Source organism: Xiphophorus maculatus, chromosome 6, assembly GCF_002775205.1.
Source record: "Xiphophorus maculatus strain JP 163 A chromosome 6, X_maculatus-5.0-male, whole genome shotgun sequence".
Classification (NCBI taxonomy): domain Eukaryota; kingdom Metazoa; phylum Chordata; class Actinopteri; order Cyprinodontiformes; family Poeciliidae; genus Xiphophorus; species Xiphophorus maculatus.
The window spans coordinates 22063985-22090700 of record NC_036448.1 but is presented as its reverse complement, the minus strand read 5'-3'; the positions used below and the strand labels follow the sequence as shown (position 1 = coordinate 22090700).

Genomic DNA, 26716 nt, shown 5'->3' with positions numbered 1-26716 from the left:
TATCCATAACTTGTCTTCTGTTGTTGAACACATTTTATTTATTCCGCTCTTGTTCAACTCCTTGGTTTTATTGATGTTTGCTCATTTGCTCAGAATGGCCGTGTGCATCCTTAGATTATATTGCAAACAAGTGGGGTGTCTTTACAAATATTAGGATCTTTGGGGGTATTGGGAGGACATTGTTCAGTTGTATCAGAGTAAAACACAACATAACACAAATGCCTGGTACTGACAGTTGAAACCTGAACTGTCCATACACTGAAAAGACATTGCAAACCTAAAGTTTTAGCATGGCCATTACAAAGCCCTTATTGTAGTCTTGAAAAGAATTTGTTGGTAGATCTGAATAGGCATGTGAGAGTGAGATGGCTTACATGCCTGACTCAGTTATACCAGTTCTGTTTGGAGGAATGGGCCAGAATTCCAGCAAACTATTGTGAAAAGCTTGTAAAAGTATACCCATAATGTTTTACCCAGGCCATACAGTTCAAAGGCAAAACAACCAAATAGCAAAATAGGAAATATACAGTACAGACCAAAAGTTTGGACACACCTTTCTAATTCAATGGGTTTTCTTTATTTTCATGACTATTTATAAGGCAAGAAATCCCACTTATTAACCTGACAGGGCAACACCTATGAAGTGAAAACCATTTCAGGTGACGACCTCTTGAAGCTCATCAAGAAAATGCAGAGTGTGTGCAAAGCAGTAATCACAGCAAAAGGTTGCTACTTTGAAGAAACTAGAATATAAGGGCTATTTTCAGTTGTTTTACACTTTTTTGTTTAGTGCATATTTCCACATGTGTTATTCATAGTTTTGATGCCTTCAGTGTGAATCTACAATGTCAATAGTCATGAAAATAAAGGAAACTCGTTGAATTAAAAGGTGTGTCCAAACTTTTGGTCTGTACTGTATGTAAACTTCAGATTTTAAAGACATTCTTTACATACCGGAAATCTCTGACATTCTCACATTGTTGTGGTGCTTAGCAAACAGACATAACTTTTCATATTTGCTCTGACTAACTTCAGACAGTGAGGAAAAAAACTGCCTGAAGTTTTTGTATGCTTCTTTTTATTCAAATGGGTATATATATATGGAAAAAAAATACAAAACAAAACCATGTATACTTTTTCTACCACTTAGCATTCAGGCTCTACTTTGTGTTGGTGTATCACAAGTAACATAACATTTATCATAAAGTAACATAACATTTGTGTGGGTGTAAAGTGACAGGATGTCAAAAATTTCAAAGGGTATGAACACTTTAGGTTGTTCTAAGTGTAGCCATAATGAGCTGAATTGAGGACATGCCGTGCTTTTAGGAAACCAAAACCACAGTAGACGTGTTTTCATTCTCTGTTGGTCTCTGTTTGAACTGGGAAAGTGGCTCCAGTTTACTCAATTTATATTGCAAGTGAATGCAAAAAGATTTCAATGCGCACAAAGCACCAAACATTTATTGCAGTTGTACATAGGTTGAAGACATACTGTTATTACACAGGTTTTTAGAAAGAGGCTCTGAAGTATTTGTTGCCAGAGCTTTTAAACCAAGAAAGTGGCGATGCAAACAGATCTTGATCGAGGTCAAATCTGAGTCAGAGAGAAAGAGGTAAAAAAAAAAAGAAAAAGCTGGAAGAGTCGGTAAAATGAACCCAAACACAAAGAATCACTTATCTTTCTTTGTCAATTGGGATAAAGGATGGAGATATTAGTCTTGTGGCACAGAATCACAACAAGCGAACATTACTTGTTTCTGTAGTCAAACAGCCAACCACAAAACGTTCAACCCAATGTTTTTCAGAGCCCAATTTTAATATATTTCTTAAATGAACAATTTAAGGCACATGAAAACATTTTGTTCACTGTTACAAAGAAAATATCCACAAGACGTCTTTGGGATTGAATGAAAACAGCTAGACATACCTTTCCCACACAAAAATATTAGTTTTATTAGTTATAAACCACAGAAAATGTAAACTTGACTGTGTCTAACGTTCAGATTTTTTAAGGAAACTGAGGTATAACAGCTGGAAGAATAAACCCTTTCTTAGAATATTTATATTATAACCTCATTTTATTATGGCTTACTTTCCTACTGGGTACATTAACTGACTTTTTTGGTTAGAAGTTAAGTTCCAGTTTTTTTCTAAGCTCATGAAAGAGGATAAGAATCATAATATTTACAAGAGGACTGATTCATACTTACAAATTGAAGCTTTAGTCAGATGTATGTCATAGATGTTTTCAGACAGATTCTAAGAAACTTTAAATATCCTCATAAAATTTATTCTAACAAAGTTGACCAAATATTTCTTTAAAACCGAAGAAGCACATGCAAGTTGTTAAGAGTGGATTCAGAGAGGAACAGTAATGTACAAAATTCAAATATTATTAATTACAGTTTTATCAAATGCACTATTTGTAGCACCTTAAGTGTTTTGCGATTCTGCACAAAAGCACCTCTGTGGTTTAATTCAGAGCATCACTTGGAGCATGCAGAGAGGAACAGAAGACGAGAGGGCTAGGGAGGAGGGAGGGCAAGGTTTAGGGCGAGTGGATCCTCTCTTTAATGCTGAAAGTATGCCACTGTCCACCACGGCATCAAAAGTCCTTTTCCTGATGTCACTCTCATTACAAGTTAAAGTCACGTGATTCTGGCCCTACGAGGGCAAGGAGGAGATTTCCCTGATCAGCGCTTTTAAAGGAAGGGTCAAAGCGTGCTTTTCTCTTTCTCCCAGCTTGTTGGATCTTCTTTGCAATAAAGGAACATGGGATTTTACTTCATAGGAGACAATAGGTGGTGGCTGAGAGGCTCTCTTCATGTGGGTGTTACTGTTGACTCTCTGACCCTGTCCTTCAGCGGGGGGGGGGAAGACAGGCGTGTCTAGCCGAGGAAACACACAGAGCCGACCTCGAAGCCGAACCTCTGGTTGGATTCCCCAAAGTCATTCAGCATTACATCAATGATGGGTAACTGGTCGATGCGAGGTGTGTTAATTTCCAACACTGTCCTTGAATAACCCTGCTTCATCTGCACACAGAGTGAGAAGAAAGAGATTTATCATATGATCCAGAGTAGTTTCAAGTATCTTTCAAAGTATTTATTCAGTGCCAGCTGAAGTTTTTGACAAAAGAAGCAGTAACTTCCTAGAATTAATCCACTATTCGTTCCATCAGGGATGTCAAACTCATTTTGACTTCAGGTATAACAGCTGGACTGTATAGAATGTATAGATAACAAACTGTTAATAGATTGTATGTCTGCTTAAGCTTAAATGATATTCAACAACTTTTAACATGTGGTCCAATGGAAATAAAACTGAGTTGATTTGACTGATAAAACAGTATTTGAGCTCACAACTGTCTGGAAGTTCTATTTCTGTTGCATTCTGACATCTAAAGGGCCACAGAAACAGCTTCGGACTGTCGAATTTGTCTCACGGGCCTTGAGTTTGACACGTATAATATAGTTATTAGAACGACTACAAGTTTTGAGTGTCTAGAGCAAAAGTTCATGTCAAGTCAGAGAATGAATCCAAGTATTAGATAAACAACATTATAACTTCTTGTTTCTTCTTTTTGAGTTATATTTATCTAGAGCTGATGCAGCTAAGGTACTATTGTTAACATAAAGTCTGAGTTTGTGCTTTTCAAAGCTCGTTAAAAGTGATGACAGATGTCAATCACTATAGAATACCATTTCTTAATCACAAATAACATGCAGTGTAATGAATATGTATGCATTTTTGACACAATCTAAAACAGCATTTTTGGATTTTTATTCATTTCTTTCCTTTTCAATTATATAACGCGAGCAGTAGTGTGAGAAACCAATTTTCGCATTTTATAATTCCTTCTAAGCTGGGATATCCCTCATTTTGGAGGACTGTTTCTCCCACATCAAATATGAACACTTTCTGACACTTTTTTTCGGTACCTCTCTACGTGTTTGTGAGGATTAGGGGGATTTCATGGAATTTAGAAAAAAAAAAGTTTAATTGCAAAGTGAAACTTTGAAAGCGAGCAAAAATGTCTGTTTACCGAGCAGCCATCCATCAGCGACTTGATGAAGGGATTATTGTCATAAGACATTTCCTCATCGTTGGAGCCCAGGAAGCGCAGCGCTCTGTCGTAGTTGTCGGCCTTGGAGTCGTACCAGGCCACCGACTGATGGCAAATGTAGGTGAAGTTCTGCCGCGCTGAGGAGCTCAGCAGCTTCAGGAAGGTCATCTGCACAGCATTGATGCTGTTGTCACCACCGTCCACATAGTTCAGCTGAGAATAGTTGGAGGAAGACAAAATTAGGGAAATTAAGAAATTCATGAAGCAAACGTCAAAAAACATGTTCAGACTTATATCAGTGTCTTCAGGACTCACAATTTTGCCACGCTTGAATTCACTAAACCATGAACCTGGTGATTCCTTAGGCCAGTTGGATATTCTAACCTATAAGAAATGCCCCCAAAAAAGTCAAGTTAATAAACATAATATATATTTCAATTTCTAAAAGCAGCTTTTACACAGTTTCAAATGTTACTAAACAACTCCTTTGGTGAAACACTGAAGCCTGCATGCCTTAAATGACCTGTGTTCTAACATCGTATACTCACTCCTGTTGATTTCTTGTCTGGGTAAATGCATGTTTCTCCACCTGCTGTGAAGTTACAGAACACTTTGATGGCGTCTCCGATGCAGCCCTGGTTCGGATCAATCCAGTATTCACCTGAGAGAGAAACAGATCCATAAAACACTGCCAAGGCAACCGTCTACAAGAACTTTATCCTCTTTAGTGTTTTTTTCATCCTGTTTTTCTATTCATGTTTTTTTTTTTTTAAACTGAACTAAGCTATTTAAAAGTTTACTAATTGCTGCTATTGATACATTATGCTAAAAAGCAACACTAAGGATTGTCTTCATTGTACCATTGGGGAAATCAGGCTGGCTGAGGTGCAGGTCATTGCAGGTCCTGGCAGGATTGTCCTGGGTGCCCATGGGGAACTTCATGCGCTCAATATCCTGCTTGAGGTTGTTGAGGGATCCGAAGACGTCGTCCATTCCCTCCATGCCCGGCCCGTCCATGCCGTAGTCCGCCAAAGCCTCATCTCCTTGAGTTTCAGCCTGACGCCTGCTCCTTTTGCTAGACTGCTGAATGGGCAGAGGCTGGATCATATCACCAGGCGGACCCTGCAGAGGAGGTAAAGATTAGCTTGCAATGATAGTATAGTAATAATATTATTACTAAATCTACTCTAAAACCTTAAGTTTAAATGACTATATTAAATCTTTCTTGTCGTTTCTATGTCATTGTCAGACAAATCAGCAACTGTTTTGCTGCTTTAACAAACATTTTATTTCACTTTCATGTATAATAAAGTCTCTTATTGTAAACCTGTACGTTCCTACTAGCCATTCCTGTGCCCAGTGATCAAATCTTTTCAGCTTTTCTGTCAGTTAAGCTAAAGACCAAGTCATTGTGTGATTTTAAATATGGCTTTCTTGTCACCAGTCATCTGTAACTAAACAGATTTTCTGTTACATAAATGCCAAGCAAGGTGCCCCTCAAGGCTCAGTGTTTGTCCCAACACTGTTTACGCTTCACATCAGTAATGTGGGTCAGAATGTTCCTGATCTCACTATGGTGATGCAAAAATTGCTGATTGTTATGAAAGCACAGCTCGCCTGGAGTTTGACTGTCTGCAGGTTATATTCGATATTATTCAATCTTGTTTATTCCACAAAAAACTATGCCAGTAAAAAAACTAAAAAAAAAACATTTTAAGTAAAAATAAGACTTAAAAAACTCTTTTAAGTCTTATTTTGAAAGTAATTCTCCCTGTAATGTCTCTGCTTTTCTGCAGGAGTGACCTGTATTAAGCTCCATCTATCCCCCCCACCCCCAAAAAATACATAATGATCTCCTTCATCAAAGAAATGAATTTTTGGCTAACCAACTCTTTAAAGCTCAAAATAATCTAGATTATAAGGGACAAGCTGAATCTATAACTTACAGGTGGTCCAGGTGGCCCTAAGAGTCCAGGATCTCCCTTCTGACCAGTTGAACCCTGAAAAAGAAACATGCATCACAGGGATGTCAGAAACACTTAAATACATTATTACAACCTCTATCCATATGTGAAAAATCCAAACTATTCATTGATGAAGGAAAAGTGACTTACGAGTGATCCCTTAGATCCTTTCTGTCCTTGAGCACCCTGGGGACAAACAAGTCAACGGCAATGTAAGAACGAAGGTCAGAAATGAGGCAAGACAAACTTTTAACAAGAACTACAACTTACAGGAAGTCCTGGAGGACCAGGAGGCCCGAGTGGGCCATATGCACCACCAATACCCTGACAGATGAAATGAAATTAATTGGCAACATAATTTTACCAATACACCCAAATGTTCAGATAAATAACTATTTTTGCAAAATGTCAGGAAACGTACAGGTTCTCCTTTGCCACCTCCAGCACCCTGAGGTCCGGGTAGACCTCTGTCTCCCTTCTCTCCGGGTTCACCCGGGGGTCCAATCAGACCAATTAGACCAGGATGACCCTGGTGCAGAAAAGGCAGCATTATTTCATTAAAAGACAGAAATAAATAACATTCTTAAATTAACAAGGTTTACTACTAAAGCATTTATTACTTTGCGGGGCAGAAAGAAACAAATATGCAAATTCACTGGAAAATTTATAGTAAGTGTCTGGCCAGGCAAACTTTTGGCCAGAGCCTTGATTCTGTCTATAAATGATTAGCATATTTATTGAGGTGTGTCTTTGCACCTGCCATGTTGGATGAGCTATGATCATCTGCTTTTGAATGCTGCATGCGGGCGTTAAGCCAATGTGCGTTACAAAGACAATATTTTTGGTCTTATGCATATTCATTTAGCACATTAAATCACCAAGTGAGAAACGTTCTCACAGAGCAGAGTGGCTTTTCATCTCGCTGGCAGGGGGCGAACAAAGCCAAGGTGCACGTAGGCCTAGATGTGTGCAGGCTTTGGAAGCTTCAGATAAGGTGCGAAACTGGATACGAGACATGCACTATAAAGCAATATGAGATTAGCATTATAATATTGTCTTGCCTTTTCTCCTTTGGATCCAGAGTCACCTTTCATGCCAGGAAGTCCAGGCGGTCCCTGAGGAGAGGAAACCAGTGCAAATGACACAAAACATGTTAAATGGGCCTTTTTATATGTTGCCCAGAGCAACTGAAATTAAAAAGTAATGGAAATACCAAAATACATGATAAAACAGCATATTTTAAAGAGGTCTCCAGTGTAACAATATTAGAAATTTAACAGCTGCTTTTACAGTGCGCATTAGCAGTGTGTAGGATTTAAAAACATTTCCAAAGCTTAGTGATAGAAAGGAATGCCTTACAATAGGACCTGGAGGGCCATCTTGACCAGATGCACCAGGCAGTCCTTGCTCACCCTGGAAGAGAAAGACAACATAATGTTTTCAGCTAGGATCAGATTTGCAATGCAACCCAGATCCAGAATGAATTGTAAGTGAATATAAACTCATTCCCTCCCAGGTTTGTACTTCAGGAACTTGGGTAAGAAAAAATAATTGTAGACATCAACAATGATTTTTTCGCTTGCAGCCCTTTGACCTCACCTAAAAATATGATTTGCACTTTTTAAGATGAATTTTAACAACTTCTGACCTAAAATATGTTGCTATTTGTGGTTGTTCCTTTGGATGATAAAATCAAATATTTTGCGTCTTCCAAACTCACAACGGGGCCAGGAATTCCACGCAGACCCTCAGCACCAGGTTTTCCAGGGGGGCCCTGAGATCCCACAGGTCCTGTTTTCCCAACAGGTCCCTCTGCTCCAGCTTCTCCCTGAAATACACGAAAAATCATCATCTGCTTCCATCTCAGGCATATAATTCAGAAATAATAAAAGAAAAAAAACATGAAATGTGGATTCTGTTCAGTGACTACATTACCTTTACCCAAACTTCACAAAAGCTTAAATAGCACTTTAACAAAACATATTATATGGTACTATGTAATGTTCCCTGCTGCAAAGGATAACAGAATAAGGACTGGAGTATTTGTAAGATCTTAAAAGATTAAATGTTTTCAGGAGAAACATCAGGTTTTCATGTATTGAGGCTCCAGAGGTGCATAATATTGACCTGGATGATTGAATAGGGGAGATTACGCTTCTCTGACAACCAATTAGGCCCAGATTTGACAGTCTCAAATCATCTTGCAGGCTTTGCCTTGTTTCTGTCAAATCGTCTCTAATCCTTTACCCGAAACGTGGAGAGGGTGTCTGAGAAGGGGGATATGTGAAGAAGCAAAATAAGAGGAGGAATGAAACAAAGAGCAAACTATGCCTGAGGTTTGTCAGGCTGTCTGACTTAGAAGTCAAACATTGTCTTTATGGCTTAAACAGACATGTTTGCCTTGATGCTGGTGCAAACAAGAATGTAACAGTGAAATAGTTGGAACGTCAAGGGACGCAACTGCTTCTTATGTAGCTAATTTGCAGATTTTTATAAATATATAGGACACCTCAGCTGGATATCGGGTGGAAAGAGTTGGAGATATGTAACTTTTCTGCTGTTTTGTAAGACAGAGAGAGTTTTTGGGACATTTTGAAATTAATAAATCATATATCACTCAAAGCAAAACACAAGGCACTAAACCTACATAGTACCACTGCTGGTGTTAGACCCAATATAATGAGCCAAACTTCTCATAACCTTTTAAAGTTTGATACAAAGAACAATTGTGAGAAATTTCAGCATTTGAAATCTTTACCTGCTGCTTGTAGCAAAATGAAAATCCAAACATCCCCTGGCTTTCCCTTTTTTTGTATCATAATTGACACCCATATATACGTGTATTTTTACGCGTGTCAATTATGTGTACCAGATATATATGGTGCGGAAAATATAGTTGCATGATGTAGGTTGTAGTAGTGGGTTTACAATAGTAATTACTTTGCAGCAGAAGTAGCAGTGTAAGGAACATTTGTCATAAAAGTTATACGTTGAGAGTTATATGGTTAAAACAACTCAGATAACATAAGAGCTTAAAATCCAAGAGATAATTTTCAGTAATATCTTAATAATGTGAAATATCCAAACAAAAAAAAATAACAGCTCATAATCACTGGAAAAAGTAAATTGTAATGAATAAAATCCAAATGATAGGACTTACCTTAGATCCCTTTTCTCCTTGCCTTCCCTCCTGACCTTGAGATCCGAGAGGTCCCTAAGAAGCACAACAACCAAACGCCGTTAGACTCTTTTCGTCTCAGTCCCCAAGTCTAATTTTAGCTTATTTAAAAGAATCAGAGCACAGGTGAAGTTAATCTACAGTGGAATTAGTCAAAAATAAACTAAAAAGCAGTAGCTTCTAATGCACATTAATCATTTAGCTAAAGCATATTCTGACCTTGAGAGAGGGAGAGGTTTGCAAGGTCGGCCAGCATAAGTGCAAGCAAACTGTCCTACATTCTAAATACAAGCTGATAAAAATGCATTAGCATTTTCACACAACAGCCTCTGGTCAAAACCTTGTAAGTGGGCTGACATGTGGCATTAGAAGCTATAATCGAATAGACCAAACAAAAGCCACAGGTCATCAATGCAGGTTATGAACCCTGGCAAATATGTGTATGCAGGCACTAGTGGGGGTGTGTGTGTGTGTGCTAATGTAGTCAAGAAGCTACATGCATCAACGAACACCAAACCAGAGTCATTTTTAAGGAGATATTGGGAAGGAGACTTAGCCAGACTTACTCTGGTGAAGGATGAAAAATTATATCACGGAGTCCATTAATACGAACACGGAACGGGAGTCTAATTTGTTCAGGGCTAGCTGGAGGAATACAAATTATGGGGATAAAAAGTGCTTACCAATGTCTTTAAAATGTATGACCAACCCCACACGGCCTGCATTTTAAGTCAAGCCACAGAGTTGCATTGTAAACTGATGTGCATGATGCAACCCGAACCTCTCAGCTTGGAAAATAAAAACCACATAGAAATGTCTAATCACAGATAATCCTATACTATTAGAAACACCCATTAATTATTTTCTGGCAAAAATCCCCAAAAGTGCCTTTGATCACATCCCTCCATTAAAGCAATATGCACTTTGAGAATTTGGCTGGTGATTGAGAATCCAAACCTTTTACGATCAGTGAATACGTTCTAAACAAATTCAAAAAGGAAGCAATTTTCTATCACATGTTGAGACACATCTGTGTCAATTCATCAGGGATAAAAAAAACTTATTTTTTATTCAGTTTGACACCAGGCTAAGAGTTAGATCACAATTTTCAAACCTTGTGCAACAACAAGAATGCATGAAGAATAAATATCTAAACAAATCACAGCGATATTCATGAAAGTGCTCTAATCACAAGTAAATTTTATTTGTATATAATTTTCCAAATATAATACATTACATATAATATATTATTGCCTTTAGTCATTGATTGTGATTCTGATCTTTGTTTAGTCTAGCTGATCCTAATATATTATGGCAGATGATGACCTCTGATCAAGTAACCAAGGGACTTCCTGCTAGTGGATATTACAGTTGAAGTTTATGGTAATGTGAACATTTCCACATTCCCTCTTCTAAAGCTATGAACAGATTATACAACACTACTCTACATCAATGGCTTCTAGAGAAGGCACAAAACATCCCACTGGCAGGAACGTGTTGGTAGGTTCAGTAAGTTACTTCCTGTTGCAGACTGTTCCTTTTCACACCCTGAAAACAAAAGGGTGTGCAATGGCAACAACAGCAAACATATAAAACTACAAAAGGTTCAAGTTTAAAGGATAAAAGGTGATTACAATCTACAATCAATCCAAACTCTGGAGACTCTGCTTTCTTATGGGAATCATGTTCAGTGAAACAGAGGGAAATAAATTCAAAATCTAAGTATACCATCATAAATATGTATCAGTGCGTAATGAAGTAGCTTGGGGCTCGCTAAAAGCACTTTCAAACTAGAGAACATCTCAAGAGCTGAACAGGAGTATCTCATCACATGCATCACTTTGAGAACTACTCACCCTTTTGCCAGGAGGCCCTGGTACTCCAGCTTCACCAGATGGGCCTGGAGGACCCTAAATTAGAGCATATAGGAACACTTAGCTCCACTTTATAGAAATTAAGGGGTGTTAGATAATGAGCTCTGCATGTGATTGGAAAAGAACAATATTCCGCAGCACAGAACAAATATTAAACACCTAAACTATAAGAGTTGCATCCTTTTCTGATTCCTCTTGTTGTAAAAATTGCCAAAAGTACTAAAAATTTGCTTAGTAATTTTTTTTAAAGGTTCAACATTTTTTAGCAAACATTGTAAAGAAAAATATGAATATAAAACCCAAAAAGAGTCAATCCCACACAGTTCTTGAAAATATAAAATACAACAACAAGCCTAAGAGGTGATTTTGCCTTTACTTGGAAAGGCAAAATCAGAGATTGTCAAACCCAGAAAAATCTGATCAGCTAGACTCACCGGTTGTCCAGGTTCACCATCATCACCTTTATCACCAGTTAAACCATCAAGACCCTAAACAAAAAAAAACATAAATGAGCCAGACTTGGCTTATTCAATTACTTCAACACTTAAAATCCTATTAAGTAAACAAAAAAGGACAAAAAAAGCAGAACATACCCCAGCACCAGGCTCACCAGGGGGACCTGGGTCTCCTGGGAAGCCGACGGGTCCCTGCAGACAAATCAAAATACTGAGAAGACTGAGTTTGACTCAGCTGAGTCTCACTGTGTCAAGAACAGTTCTAGCAGCAGACAGGTAAAATGAGATATGTGTCAAAATTGCTCTGTCACTGACAGCTCTTATGAAGCATCAGTCGTAGCTCAGTGTGAGTGTGTGTGTGTTTAAGAACAGCCCACATACAGGGTTTCCCTTGGGACCATCGTCTCCAGCGGGGCCTCTGCCGCCAGGGGGTCCGGCAGCACCGGGTGGCCCGGTTTCTCCCTTCTCACCAATCTCTCCTCGGAGACCCTGAGGAAAATTGCGACACGGCTCTGTCATCATAGAACCAGGTAAAGGCCAACGACACGATTGTTCGGTTGGGATGGGGAAGACAAGCGTGGTTAACTTTTTGTGCTACAATCACTTCGGCTTTACTAAAAGCAAAAACGGACACTTGAAACATTGGTTCTGGCTCAGCAGTTACTCAAACAGAACCATCAGCTGAACGACTGGAGATGAGTCACTGTCAGCAAGGCACCTTAAATTTTCGACCTCGATTTGCTCTGCTGCACTGGGTCTATTTATCACTGTAAACAGATATGAGCCAGCCGGCAGACACATCAATACCCTCTGACGGACTGACACACAGGGAGCCTCACGGCTGTAATTAAGATGAGACGTTTTTAGTCACGGGCAAACAGTGCCTACTATTTGCGAGGATCAATACCAACAAAGAGATTCACATGTCAAATCCAAATATTATGTAGCCATTTATATCAACTTAAAGAAAAAAAAATGTCTTCACACACACTTTTATAAACTGATCTTCTGATTTGAATATTTTAATAAAAAGAATACATCCCTAAAAGCGGTAATTGTGGGGGAGTTCAAGCATGAGTCACCACAACGCCCAGGCCACAACCTCAATCCAAATCATAAGAGATTGTCAAACCCAGAATCAATTCACATTGGTTTGTGCTGTGTGGGTTTATGCTACTGTGGTATAATCCCCCAAAAATGATTGAATAACTAAAATTTCTGATTTTATTTCCGCAACACCCCACCAATCTCTAATCCCTCTTCCACAAATCTAGTTTGAAATGTTCACAAAACTTAGGGCATTCATTCCAAACAGACTTGAAATAAGCATTTGAAAACTCATCCTAGTTAAAAATGAAATTTTTATTTCTCAAACATCAATGTTGCCCCTCAAAATACCACCCTGTGAGGTGGACTTATTTTGCCAATATCAAGATCCATCTTAACCCCAGATATAGATAAAAAAAAAGTTGTGTAAGAAAAGTACAAATAGATAAAATGTAAAATAATGATGTAAAATATCCAGAAGTTAAAAACCCAGGAATGTTGTTTTAACATTCACATTTCTACACTGGAGAGACTTTGAGCATGAGTACAGCAATATTGTCCTATTGGTGAAAATAAAATGTATGCAATATATATGAAATAAAATAAAAAGCATTTTTGTACTGTTCTAAACTTACTAGAGTACCAGGCTCTCCAGGTGGTCCTGGGTTACCGGCTTCACCATTTTCTCCCTGTAAAATGACATTAATAATGTATTACCATGTTTATAATTGCGTTGTCCGATCGGATAGCTTTGCATGATTTGCAGCAATGCAAATGAAAGGTTAAATGTCAGACTCCTTAAATATTTAGAGTTCTGAGGCAGAGAATACTTAAGGAAATAAAACATTTTAAAAAATCATGCACTTGAACAGGAGTTGAGAAGAACATCACTCTTATATTTTTTCTCAAATTTCTTTATTCTTACCTTCTCACCAACACCGCCCATTGCACCAATACCTCCAGGGGGACCTTGTGCACCCTTAAGACAAATCACAGCCATATGCAGTTTTAAATCTTTGTTTTTTGATTTTTAAATATTCTATTTAGATCAAATCCAAGCAAAATTAAATATGCAAGTATTAAAATTTCACTAACATCAGCTCCACTGGGGCCCTGTGGACCTCTGGGCCCTGGAGGACCAGGTGGACCCTGTCAGAAAGAGATTAAAGATTAGCAGATTTATTTTGTTCTTAACACAGAAAGAGGAAAATTTGAACTAACTGCTTATTGATAGTAGTTTTATTTAGATGCAACCATGCAGAATATTTCAATGTAACTCTAAAAGTTACATTACTTGATAGCAATGATCATAATAGCATATTTTAAAGTTTAAAAATCCTTTTATTTTTTACATAGCAGATTGTGTTTTTACCCATGCACACACAAAAATCCAGGGTTTTTCTATAACATTAAGCTGGGTTTATGCTGCTAAACATTAGTTTCACAGTTTTCACCAAATATTGAGTCAAAAATACTGAGATGATTTGCTTGGCTAGAAGTCAAAGATTTGCACAAAGATTGATATAAGCATTTTTTTTCTTAATTTTGATAATTATGAATTGCAGCTTATGAAAAAATTTGAAAAATAAAAAAAAAATCATTTAAACATGAAAATATATGCTTGTTGAAAAGCACTTTTTTCTTCCATTCAACATTCAATTAAAATATTTTATACAAAGCTCTCTGAAAAGCCAGCTTTTTTAAAGATGACCCTTTGGTGATTACCATTCCTGTGGAAGTTGTCTATGACTATGCTGGACATCTGTCAGGTCAGCAGTCTTTGCTGAGTATGAAACAGTAATTTGTAATTAATCTAATGTGAATTTCACTTATTCACACTCAGATTTATACACCAGTAAAAAGAAAAGTAGGTAATTTGGAGCTAGGTGCTCTTTACTTCTGTCAGTAAACTAAAAATATGCTATAATGTTATTATTTCTAGTTATCCTAATCAAAATAAAAGAAATAAAAAGTAGAAACCTAACTCTAGCATCTAGCAGATGTATTTCTTGTTGAGTTATTAAACTAACCCACCAATAAAAATGGTCCAACAAATAGTTCTCTTGAGTGAAACTGAGTGTAAAGGTTATATTGTAATAGGAAATTTGCAGAAATATCTGCACTCACCATTGGTCCGACATCTCCATTTTCTCCCTTCTCACCAGGAGGGCCAGGCAAACCCTGTAAAGTCAACAAATACTGCTTAGCACACAGAAACGAAGGTAAAATGAGGCAACCCTCCATATTAAAAAGTCCACAGACAGGAATATATATACATTTGTGCTGCTCATTACCAGGTACTTTTATTTGACACTTTTTGAATAGGAGGCCATTGGGATGCAAAGCGATGGAGAGTGCATTAATACTAACAGAACCCTGGAGCATAAACACACAATTACTCAAAAGGGACACCTATTGTAATTAAAGGGTATGGGAGGCTTGGGTATAATCAGCCTGTGTAAATTGCAGGGTGGAAACTCCATCCATCTACGTCCACAGTGGAGTGGAACGAATGTGACTGTGCAGGCGGTGCCTATTATGCAGCTTTTGGGATTCAGTCAAGCTCAACTAAAAGAGTTGAATGCACCTCAGAAAGGTGGATGTGTAGAAAGGATGAAGAAGGTGTCACTTTCCATTGTTGTCTGCTGTCTATCTGCATAATTGCAGTTCTTATGTGTTTTTCTAGCCAGACCACAATGACGGAGCATGTGTAACACATAAATGTATGGAAAGCAGCTGTAGTTGTGGGAAAGCAAAAGTATAATGATATGGATATGAATCAGTGCTGTAACATATATGTAGTTTCAGCCTATTTTGTTGATTTACAGTAGCACTGAAAACAATTTATAATGAGCAATGACTGAAAGTTTGGCCTTGTGGGTTTCTGGTGTAAAAATGCAGAAATAAATAAAGCCTAAACTCATTTCTTCTATAGTACTTTGTCATGTATAATGGAAAAAGAAAACATGTTGATGCATTTTATACATGTAACCCTTGCTTACTAAACGTGTACTGAAGAATATAAATTAGTAAGAAAGAAAATAAATATTATGAGTTTCATTAGCAAAGACCATTATGCACAACAAACTTGGAGCGCACATCAGAAGAAATCAATAAATGTTCAGACATGGCATTTACTCCATTTCCACACTAGCCTTGAACTATAACAACACTGATATGAACAAATGTGATATTTACTTTGTTCTGCGTTCTCATTGTAACCTCTTAATCTGAACGATTCATCCTCTCAGGGGAGGACTCCTATACTTCACAGCAAACTCTGCACAAATTGATGGAAGGATTTCAGGATAAAGACACTCCTTCCCCCTGGTCAAAAATCATTAATGCTACAGCTAATTGCATTGAAAAGTTGAAGTTGCAGCAGCTGCTGCTGTGTATTGAAGGACAGCTTAGCCAAAAAAAAATAATTATAAGAGGGGAGATGGAGTGCATTATGCCCAATTAAAAGCCAATTGCACTTAATAACAACGTTATCTAGCCCTATTGACCAACGAAGCTTCGCTCTAATTTCATCCTCAGTGGGTCCTTGGATAATTGACTTTGAGGTACTCTGAAGAGTGCAGTTTCTTTATTCGTTGCCATCAAAGGAAGTTTCCTTAAACTTCAGCTCAACTTAAATGAATCAATGTGGTAATTTTCAGCTTCTCTTTCATAAGCTCCATTTTTTAAAAAGATTTTATGAGTGAGAAACTGTTAGGAGGTAATAAGCAGTTCATATCTTATAGAAGTAGATGACTACCTTTGCACCTTAGTTTTGTGTGGGACTAAACTATTTTATCCCAGACATGGATGCTACTAGCTGGATAGATAAGGACCAGGGCAAACAATTAAATCTTAAATATGGTTTATGGGAACACTCTTTTATAAAATGTCAACACATTTAGTCTTGTAGAGTGATCAAGCACATAGGATTTCATGGTCATTAAAATGTGTACTGGTACTTTTGGAAGTGTGGACTGTTACAAAATCCTGCTGGACAACAACATCAGCATCCCACTGAAGCTTGTCAGCAGAGGGAATTTCCTGGTAGATGGCTGCTCTGACTTTGGATTTGGTAAAAACACAGTATAACAGCAGATGACATGGTACCCTAAATCATCACTGACTGTGGAAACTTCACATTGGACCTCTGTTAACTTGTTTTCTGTGCTTCTGCACACTTCCTGCAGAAATTGGGACTTTGATTACCAAATGACAATATCATTTACTTTCACTGCTGAACAACAGTCCGGTCCTTTTTCTCTTTAGCACAGGTAAGAGATGTCTGACCTTGTCTCTGGTCCATGAGTGGCTTATTGCAAGGAAGATGGCAATTGTAACTCATGTTCTTATGTCTGTGTGTAAAAGCTCTTGAAACTCTGACTCCAGCTGCAATTCATATATCATTAACCTCCCTCACACTAATAAGTAGAATTTGCATCACAATCCTCTTAGGGCTGTGACTAATCCCTGCTGCTTGTATATGTTATTAACAAAAGTTTGTCCTTCCATTCAACTTTCAAATTCCATAGATATGATCTTTTGTGGCTTATCCTTGTGTGGAAGGTGAGAATGACTTTCTGCTGGACTGTCAAGACAGAAGAAAGTAATGAGGAGGTCAGCGGCCTTCCCCATTATTGTGTAGGCCATAACAAAACATTGTGCATAAAAAGTCCTTTCATGTTGGTCTGATGCAGTACAATATTCAAAAACACTACATTTTGTGTTCCCATTAACAGATTAACAGAAATAATGTCATTATCACTGGTTGCACAGTAAGGAAATACTGTCTTAACTTCAGTACATGAGGGGTCAACATTATCCTGCAGTCACACTGAACCTTACACACTGAGCACAGCCTCTCTATTGCAGCCGATTGACCCAAGTATCAATAGGATCAATATCGAAGCTGGCGCAGATCAATGATGGAATGATTTGACCATATCGTAGTTTCAGTTTTGCCCCTACTCCCTCTTATGTGTTTCTTAGTGTTTCATCCATACATAGACATTTTTTTCTTACATTTTAGACTGTTTATTTTATCAAAAATATTTATTCATATTACTGCCGTTTAAAAATGTCCTTAACTAATGAAATTACTTGAAAAAACTATGAAGTGAAAAGTGGAAAAGATGTGCAAAAAAACTTCTGGTTAACTGTTATATGGCTATATATATATATATATATATATATATATATATATATATATATATATATATATATATATATATATATATATATATATATATTGCCCATTTCTAGAGAAATACCAGGGCCTCAGGGAGGAACTGGAGAGGGCCTGGAAGGTGAAAACCACAGTGGTGCCTGTGGTCATCGGGGCCCTCGGGGCAGTCACCCCCAAACTGGACCAATGGCTACAACAGATCCCAACACATTCTCACTCCCAACTCGTCATATATTGACGAGTTAGGACAATTTCTGACCATGCGTTTGACCCTTGACGCGAAGGGTACCCCCTTCGCGTCAAAAGTTGACGACTTGGGCAGGGTCCTTCAGCGTCACATGTTGACGACTTGGGCAGGTCACATGTTTTACGTGGATTTTTCACGCGAAGGGTTCTCGTAACCGCTGCCGAACCTTCAAAACCCAACGATTTGGTTAGGTTTAGGGCAAAAATTACGGCAAGGCATAGTGTAAAACACCTCGCGTCACATATTGACGCGAAAGGGGTACCCTGCGCGTCAACATGTGACGAGGACGGACCGTCCCATGCGTCAATATATGACGAGTTGGGAGTGAGAATGGGTTGCAGATCCCAGGAACAACATCAGACATCTCAGTCCAGAAATGTGCAGTCCTTGGCACAGCCAAGATACTGCGCAGAACCCTCAAGCTCTCAGGCCTCTGGTAGAGGACCCGAGCTCAGAGGATAAGAACCACCCGCGGTGGGTGAGAAGGGAATTTTTTATATATATAGCAAAATCTCACCCTGGAAATTTGAAAATAAATTCTATCCTTTATTTGAATTTACTTAATCACTGGCAATAAATCCCAAATAAGCAAATAACAAATATAGCATTTAGGCTTCTCCTACAACCCTGTAGGATGTAGATCACATCACAATAACCGACAGGTCATCCATGGAGAATTTTTTTTATGATATGATAAAATCATAATGCTTTGCCTACCAAACACCTGAGTGGGATAAATTACGTCAGGGTGCATATTGTGTCTATTGCATCATTCTTTCGTCTGCAAATGGATGAATGTGTTATTGCGTCTGTGATGACAGCAACAGAGATCAATAAAATGCTGCCATCAAAAATAAAGAGAAATACAGCTTAACGTGTGTTGAGTTGGAAAACAAAACTGTGAATCAATTATTGATAAAAGCCCTCAGATCTTTCTCCTCTTGAGCAATCAGCACACAAAGCCTGTGGGTGGAAATGAGCCTTGTGGGTAATTTTCAGCCTATCTCACAAAAGACAATAGATTGACAGAAAAGTGGATTTAAATGCTTTCAATGTTTTGTCATATGCAAACTAGAGTCTTTTTAGGACCAAGGGCACTGGCAGATAGACATTTAGCACATGAATTTGATGCAATTTCAACAGAAAATTCAGCAGAAAAGATACAAATGTTGATGATAGTGATGGATTTTCAGTCCCATCTATACCAAGAAATGTCCTTGAGCGGGTAAAGCATTATTTACCCCAGAGCTAAGCAAAGTGTTATTGGGAGTCAAAACTGCATTAATAAAATATGCTCTGTTTTGATGTATTGTAAATGGGGAGGTGAAATGCTTCAGGTTCAAGGAGTTTGGACTAAATCTCATTGCATTAGACGGCTTCGACAGAGGAAAAGCTATATGCATACCCGGCAGGACAATACTCAACGAGACTTTGGGTGTTGTATGTTTTGAAAATAAAAAAGGGTGGAGAGCTGGAAATATGGTTGTAAAAAAGCAACACATTTGATGGAGACTTGCCTGCAGTCCAATGGGTCCTGGCAGCCCTGGAAATCCTCTGGGACCTTCATCTCCTTTCTGGCCAAACATGCCCTGCTGTCCTCTTGGCCCAGACTCACCATCACTGCCCTGTGGGAGGGCAGGGTTCATAAAATCTCATTAGCTGTAGCTGCAGCAAATGCAGCCCCTCAAACACTTGTATCCATTTATTCTTAATACGTTTCAAGGTTGCAAACTATATCTGAGCTCACATGGAAAAGCATGGATTCAGGAAATACATTACAACAGAAATTGGAAACCACATTGCAACTTTACAGAAAGCTATTTCATGGATTTTAGATAAAGTTAGCATTCAATAACTTTTTGCAAGTTAGAGTTTTTCCATGTAGTTATATCAGCCACATAAAACCCCTTTTCCAAAATTAAACATTTGCTTTTGTAGGTCGTTTATAGAATTCAGCATAGGTGCATGGTAAGAGCTATTTGATCCTTTTGAGAATAAAACATGAAGCTAAAACTTGAATCAAAACTGGACAAGCATAAGGCAATACCTCAATGATACGCCCTTGTGGTGTACCTGAGGGCTTTCCGACTAGAGACTCTCATCAGGAAAAAGCAAGATGCAGAAAAGAATTGCCACAGGGTTATGGTATGTGAAAGATGCTGACTTCTGTGAAGTCAGAGGTGCATCGAGCTACAGAGGGTAGAAAGACGAGACTGTGGGGAAAGAGTGAAGTGCTGACAGACTGGGAGTTTTCAGTTCAAACACGTGTCAGCACTTGAAAGTGCTTGAGGAGCTCTTGCTGAGCCCTGGGACATGTAGGGAGCCTCAGGCAATGGTGGTGAATGCAGAACAGTTTAGAGGGAAATGTTAGGTGATTACGGGGGAAACGAGCACAGCTTTGAAAAAGAAAAGTCACAGACAAAGTGGCCTAAAGCTCAGAGACGCTTTAACAAACCAAGTCGCAAATCTAATCTCCTCAAAGAGATTGGAAACAGAGTTGCCTCTGAGGTTAGAGTGCTTAGATTTAAACTGTGCCCAATTTGTTAGTCACCTTCACAGAACATTCACAATTCACATGCCTGAATTTATTTATGCAAGTGATGCCTCTGACTTGTTTAATATAACCTTTAAAGAATGTGTCATACCTGTAAAAAGTTACCAACACAATGCAAAGCTGTGAATGCGCAGGGTGCCTTTCATGCTTACAGGCATCACAAAGGGCAAAGCTCTGCACATGTTGGTCTAAAGTCTCCAGACAACACTGCCCTTCTATAGCATTAGCCAATGTTCGGTCTTTGTTGTATGGTTAACACATCTTTGCTTAAAGTTTAAAATCTAAAGCTAAGAAAGAAATTAATTCTCTTTCTACTCAAATACTAATGATTTCACAGATTAAAAATCTTGTCATCTAGAATCTAAAAGCATTTTTTAATGAAAGCAAATTAAGTCGAGACTACTCAGCATGAATCAGGATTCACTTGTGAAGAAGACATGGATGCACATAAGCAGACTGACTCACCAGGGTAAACAACTGTTAAATAATTTTCTATTCAGCACGGGTGCACTTGCTGCTTACAGCAATCTGCCTCACCAGGTCTACTGCAGCCCCCACAGAGCCCTGCAGACGGTACTTTTTCCTGGAATGGTTGGTAAGGCCTTATTATTTTCAGCAATGAGCTGCTAGTTACCCTGAGGCCAGCAGATATCGTAGAAGCAGGACTTTCTCTATGAGTAGAGGATGTTCTGCAGCATTTGCAGCTGGCACATGTGCTATTTTAACTAATATATGAAAATGATTGTCAGCTTGTTGATGAACCATCATGAGGGTAGAACATCAAGCCAAACTTGTACTTTAACTGCAACTAATGATGTAAATTTACAAAATTTAGAATAATAATAAAAAAATAACATAACTGATGATAATTTCTGGGGAACTATTTCAATAATGTATGCACACAAATACCAGTAATTAAAATGATTTAAAAATTGTTGTGAAAATGTGAAACAACTATAAACATTTTATATTTCTTTATATTTGTATAAACCTATATTTTACCAGAGTTTTAAATGACTTGTATATATATATATACAAGTATATATATATATATATATATATATATATATATATATATATATATATATATATATATATATATATATATATATATATATATATATATATATACTGTATGTGTGTGTGTATATGGTATTTCAGAAATCTTACCTGTAAAAATAAGGCTCACTTATTTTTCAGATAGGTGAGCCTACTTCATATTGCTAGACAGGTTCTAATTAGGTAGATTCTTGATTATACAGGTTTGACAGTAATTAAAGTTGATTGTGGCTATCAAACCTGAACTTAGTGTTCCATAAACATGGTTAGTCTCACTGTTATTACATGATTTAACATCTGCTTTTTTATGCTTTAATGAATGATTTAATGTAAAATTATTCACGAAGATAATATTTAATGCAAACTGTGTTTCATTATCTTCAGTATTCAAATGTGACCAAAAAAGAGCTTAGAGGTAAGAGGTTCAGTTGTAGTGGTGAAGAAGTTTCAGGATGTCCAAGAGTTTCCAGCATTACAGTTTTATCCTGCTACCAGGAAAAAGTTTGTTAAACATTGGCAGAAGGTGGTTATGAGTGCATTTGCTCTCATAATTGGCCTTGTGGGAGGGGAAGCAGCAAAGGCATCACTTCAGTCAGTTACTGCCCCTGCAGGGCCCTTGTGGTTAGGTTGGACATTTATTGTTCAGATACAACACTGATTACTGGTATGGGACACCTGATTATCTGGTAAGACCCTCAGTTTTTATTAAACCCGACTGCCAACTAACTGCTCTCTGCTCTCCTCCACAGGTATGCTACGGTCTTTTACATGCATCCTCCACTCATGAACCACTGATTTCACTAACTTTTCCACCTTATATTGGAAACTTTGATTTTAATCACAGCTTGTAGTTTATAAATGAAACTCTTGTGCCTGGTTTATCTCCCTTTTTGCTGTCGGCTTTATGCAGATCATAACAAGTTCAGGAAGATAATCGAGGTCAGAGGGAAATTCTACAGGAAGCACAAGGATGAACGGTAGAAGAATGATAGAAACATTTTTGAGTTGGGCCATCTAGAAAATCTTTGCTCAAAGAGAAAAAGATGAGTGGGGTAAAGCATTCATGCAATCTTTGTGTATGATGGATACTCGCCCATAAAGCAGGCATAACGGGCACAATTATGTTCGAGAACATCGCAATGAAAAAGATATGCTCTAGCAGCAACTTCTTTAAGACTGTTTCAAGATCAGAAGATTGATCATATTTGATAGATACTGAATATCTACATTTATAGATATTCAGTATCTATAAATGTGATACTGAATCAGTACTGTAGCTATAGTAGATACTGAATATATGCAGTATCTACTTTAGATATTCAGTAAATACTGAATATTTAAAGTATAGATATTGTACTATATATCCTAACTCAATATCCACTGAGTTAGGATATGCTAACTTAGTGGACAACAACAATTTTACATTTTCCTTAATGGCTAACTGTACTTAGTAATTATGTAGCCATATTAGATTTAAATTTGACTCTTTTTAAAATTTTCTGATTTTATCAAACCCATGTTCCAGATGTTTCTGAGTACACTTTGTAACTTTTAAACACATCTTAAAATGAGCAGATAAGATGGTGTAATTCCACTTATAATACTGTCACATCATCTCAGAAGTGCATATTTCATAAGTAGCTTAGAGTTTTGCAGCCCTTTGATCCTGATTTATATAACGCTTTCCCTGTTTTGAGGAGGCCTTGACTGGAGTAAACATTTCAAACCTGTCTCCATCAATTCATTGTTTTTCTCTGCAGCCAGAGGCAGGCATTAGTAGAACAGCAAATTTTTATGGCATCAGAAACGAGTCTTTTTTTTTTAAAACACCATGATATGCAAAAAAAAAAAGAAGCTGGAAGCCTTTTTTAAAAAGAAATATGCAGAGGATATTTGGAGGGAATACTGATGCAGCTACAAAGTCAACTAGGTCTTTGGAGCCTATTTTCTGAATATAAAATATAAAATCCTTGAAAGTAATAATTTTAGTCATCAAAGACTTACTGTTAATATTTCATGTGGTGAATTTTGATGGCTCAGTGGAAGTGATACTTACGGCTGGACCGGGAGCTCCAACCACACCCTGGAGACCTGTTGAGCCAGGTGGACCCTAAAGGAAAAGCAAAAGAAACAACATTTACAATCTGCTGAAGCAGCTCTTTATGCGACACTGTCAAAAATGTCACCTGATAATTATAAATATAAAAAAACTAAATGCATCCCTGACACTGGAACCATTTTGCATTTTTTGATGCTACATTGTTTTATGCTGGTGGGTCGGGGGTTGACATCCAGCAGACTGACCCAAAGTTTTGCTCTGTTGTTAAGTGATGAAAAAATTAGAGGTAAGGTATTAAAGGTTTTCAAAGTGTCTTACGGAAAACATCTGAAAAAAAGGTGTTTTTGGTTTCTTTGCACTTCAACTCCTTCTGTCTATGCTTTATAGATCTATTCAGTGGAACAATTACTGCTGTAATTTTTTTGGTTGTTTACTACTTTTGCACATCCTAAGAATGACTCTTTGCCTGTTCTCCAGTTCAAAATAGCCCACGCTCAGTCAGATTATACAGTTTTTTTTTCTAATCTCTTTGCACAGAGTAGATATAGATCAGACTGATTCCAGTGTCCAAACTCAAAAATAATTTGAGATTATTGCAATTTTTTAATAATTGAAAAGGGTTTGAATATTACTGCAGGACACTGAATTCTAAGAAAGAAATTGATATACATTTGTTAATTTTAAAAAAAGAAAAAAAAGCCAAATACAAAATTTATGAAAAAAAATATAAAGAAACAAGACATTCATATTTTAGCCAAAAATGTAATATCTATTTGATAATATTTCAGAAAAGCTGCAGACTTTTCAACACAAACATAACTGAGAAGAGCTTCTGCTCTATATTAATTCCACATGACAAATCAGTAGTGATAATTAGTTTTCTTTAGTTAATTAACTTTTAGTGTAATTTAAAATGCAATGGTTTCGGAGAAACCTTGTTATAAAATGTAATGAAAGAAGTAGGGTAATAAAGACTCACCCGTTCACCCTTGTCTCCTTTGCTTCCCTTCTGTCCAGGACCGCCCACTTCTCCCTGTGATCCAACACACATTCACAAAAGCTCACATATCTCTCCTTAACATCTTAAAAACCTCCTGCCTGCCATGTTTATTCAAAGTCCAATGTCTTCAAGTGTCACCTTTATCAGCATTGGCCACTGAATATTTCTCAAGAGATTCTAATTTGATTGGCCCAGAAAGACCTTGGGCGAGTGTTTTCAATTAATTGATTGGCTCCCTGTCTCACCCCGTTGGTACTATGATTGACAGAAAGGTGTGATATAAGACGTGACTTGAATGAAGGAGGTGTGATGGTTACAAAATGCAGATCTGTGGCTCAGTGTAACAGGGGTGGGTGTTGCTAGCCTAAGGGTGAACATTTTGTGTAAACAGCAGGATGATTCAGTGCGTGCCTTTGTTTTCGAAACATCTTATCTATTTAGTTCACATGATGCGTCTAGATGGAATCACACATTCAGCAGTAGTAATATTAAATCTAACAAAGCAAATAAGAACTTTTGTTAATGTGCATCAAAAGGCTTTTTTAAGATAAGTGCTGGTCACAGGTTTGCATACACTCGTCGTCAATAAGAATGTGAGGTGTAGGCCAGACATATTTAATATGAAGGAGGTTAGCGCCATTCCATGAGCTTAATGCTAACCTACCTAACTGCTCCAAACCCATCTGATCCAAAGGGCCAGCTTTGATGAAGGGACATTGGTGAGGATGTTTAGGAACTTTCAGGAGACACCAAGGCAGGGCACCTGCCTTGGTGTTGCTTCACTGTCCATAGTGAAGCAACTTTTATCATGTGAGACCACAAAAGAGGCATATATGTCAAAGTTGAAACCCTCAGTAGCAACTAATATTTGCAGCCTCCTCCATAGACAAGACAAATATCTTCTGGAGAAAAGTTTTGTGTTCAGAGGAGGACAACAAGAAGAATGTTTTAATGGAGAAACCTAAGACTTTCTCTCCAACTTGCTAAGAGATATTTATTCAAATGTATTACAAAAAATTCGGAGCCTGTGTGGGTTGGAGGAAAATCAACAAGAAAGGCAAACCTGTGCATCCAACTATTATTTTAAAAATGTAATTGTATTATCTGCTGCCCCCTAAAGAAGAGTTCAAATGCATAAATAAATAAAAGCCTCCAATTAACATGACTTTTAGGTGAATCAGTATTTTTAAACTTCAGACCAGAACTGTATGCTGTACATCTAATAAAATAACATATGCATTTGTCATAATCTTTAAGAATAAAAATGTTTTTTTGTGTGTGCTTCTTTTGATCTTTTTGTGAATAAAGGCTTGTGGATTTCTTGTACTAACAAAGACAGAGTTGCACTTTTACTTTACCTTATCACCGTCTTCTCCTGGGGGACCCTGAGGACCAGCTGGACCAGGAAGACCTACTGGACCTTGAATGCCGTCACGGCCAGCTGGACCCATGGGACCTTTCTCTCCCTGTGAATAGCATTTGTCACAATCACTTGATGACACCATGGACACTTTAGAGTTTAGGAAACAGTTTCATAATAATAATTTTTTTTAAAAAACAAGCTAGAAAAACTCACAGGGGATCCTTTTTCTCCAGCAGGGCCTGGTGGTCCTTGTGGGCCGTTGCGTCCTGTCTGACCAATAGGACCTCCGGGACCAGCAGGGCCTCTCTCACCAGGGGAACCCTGTTATCAAACACCAGCCAGATAATACTGCATTAAATCCATCAAGCTAAAAGAAGCTAAACACACTGGGGAAATCTGCTGGATATTTTCTTGAATCATGAAAGGCTTGACCTTGCAAGAAAGGGGCTTCCTTAATTAAAAAAATGTTCAAGTAAAACTGGCCACTGGATATTTCAATAATATTTTCTGAGATATGTCTTTAAGAAACAAAAAGTCTTTAACAAGCTGTTCAACTATTTGTTGAAGTGCATGTATTGATAGCTGTTAAGTCAAATTTAAAAGAAATTAAAACTGAAAACTAGTTTGTGAGGCTATCATTCACATATCATTAATACAGTTTA

The 26716-nt window shown here is 37.7% G+C and overlaps 1 protein-coding gene across 1 annotated transcript in view; it reads right to left on the bottom strand.

Moving 5' to 3' along the window:
• Positions 1-1436: 1436 nt before the first annotated feature.
• LOC102222263 (collagen alpha-1(XI) chain-like) overlaps positions 1437-26716 on the bottom strand; it is a 99786-nt gene continuing 74506 nt past the window's right edge. Inside the window, exons 42-67 of the mRNA XM_005801956.3 lie at positions 26268-26375; positions 26050-26157; positions 24671-24724; positions 23689-23742; positions 19537-19644; positions 14715-14768; positions 13683-13736; positions 13513-13566; positions 13223-13276; positions 11922-12029; positions 11679-11732; positions 11520-11573; positions 11068-11121; positions 9194-9247; positions 7754-7861; positions 7393-7446; positions 7095-7148; positions 6455-6562; positions 6304-6357; positions 6184-6219; positions 6016-6069; positions 4930-5191; positions 4618-4730; positions 4385-4453; positions 4049-4282; positions 1437-3038 (exon numbers count right to left, since the gene is read on the bottom strand). Of these exons, the coding sequence (XP_005802013.1) occupies positions 2892-3038; positions 4049-4282; positions 4385-4453; positions 4618-4730; positions 4930-5191; positions 6016-6069; positions 6184-6219; positions 6304-6357; positions 6455-6562; positions 7095-7148; positions 7393-7446; positions 7754-7861; positions 9194-9247; positions 11068-11121; positions 11520-11573; positions 11679-11732; positions 11922-12029; positions 13223-13276; positions 13513-13566; positions 13683-13736; positions 14715-14768; positions 19537-19644; positions 23689-23742; positions 24671-24724; positions 26050-26157; positions 26268-26375 (2265 nt within the window). The 3' untranslated portion in view covers positions 1437-2891. The remainder of the gene's footprint in view (positions 3039-4048; positions 4283-4384; positions 4454-4617; positions 4731-4929; positions 5192-6015; positions 6070-6183; positions 6220-6303; positions 6358-6454; positions 6563-7094; positions 7149-7392; positions 7447-7753; positions 7862-9193; positions 9248-11067; positions 11122-11519; positions 11574-11678; positions 11733-11921; positions 12030-13222; positions 13277-13512; positions 13567-13682; positions 13737-14714; positions 14769-19536; positions 19645-23688; positions 23743-24670; positions 24725-26049; positions 26158-26267; positions 26376-26716) is intronic.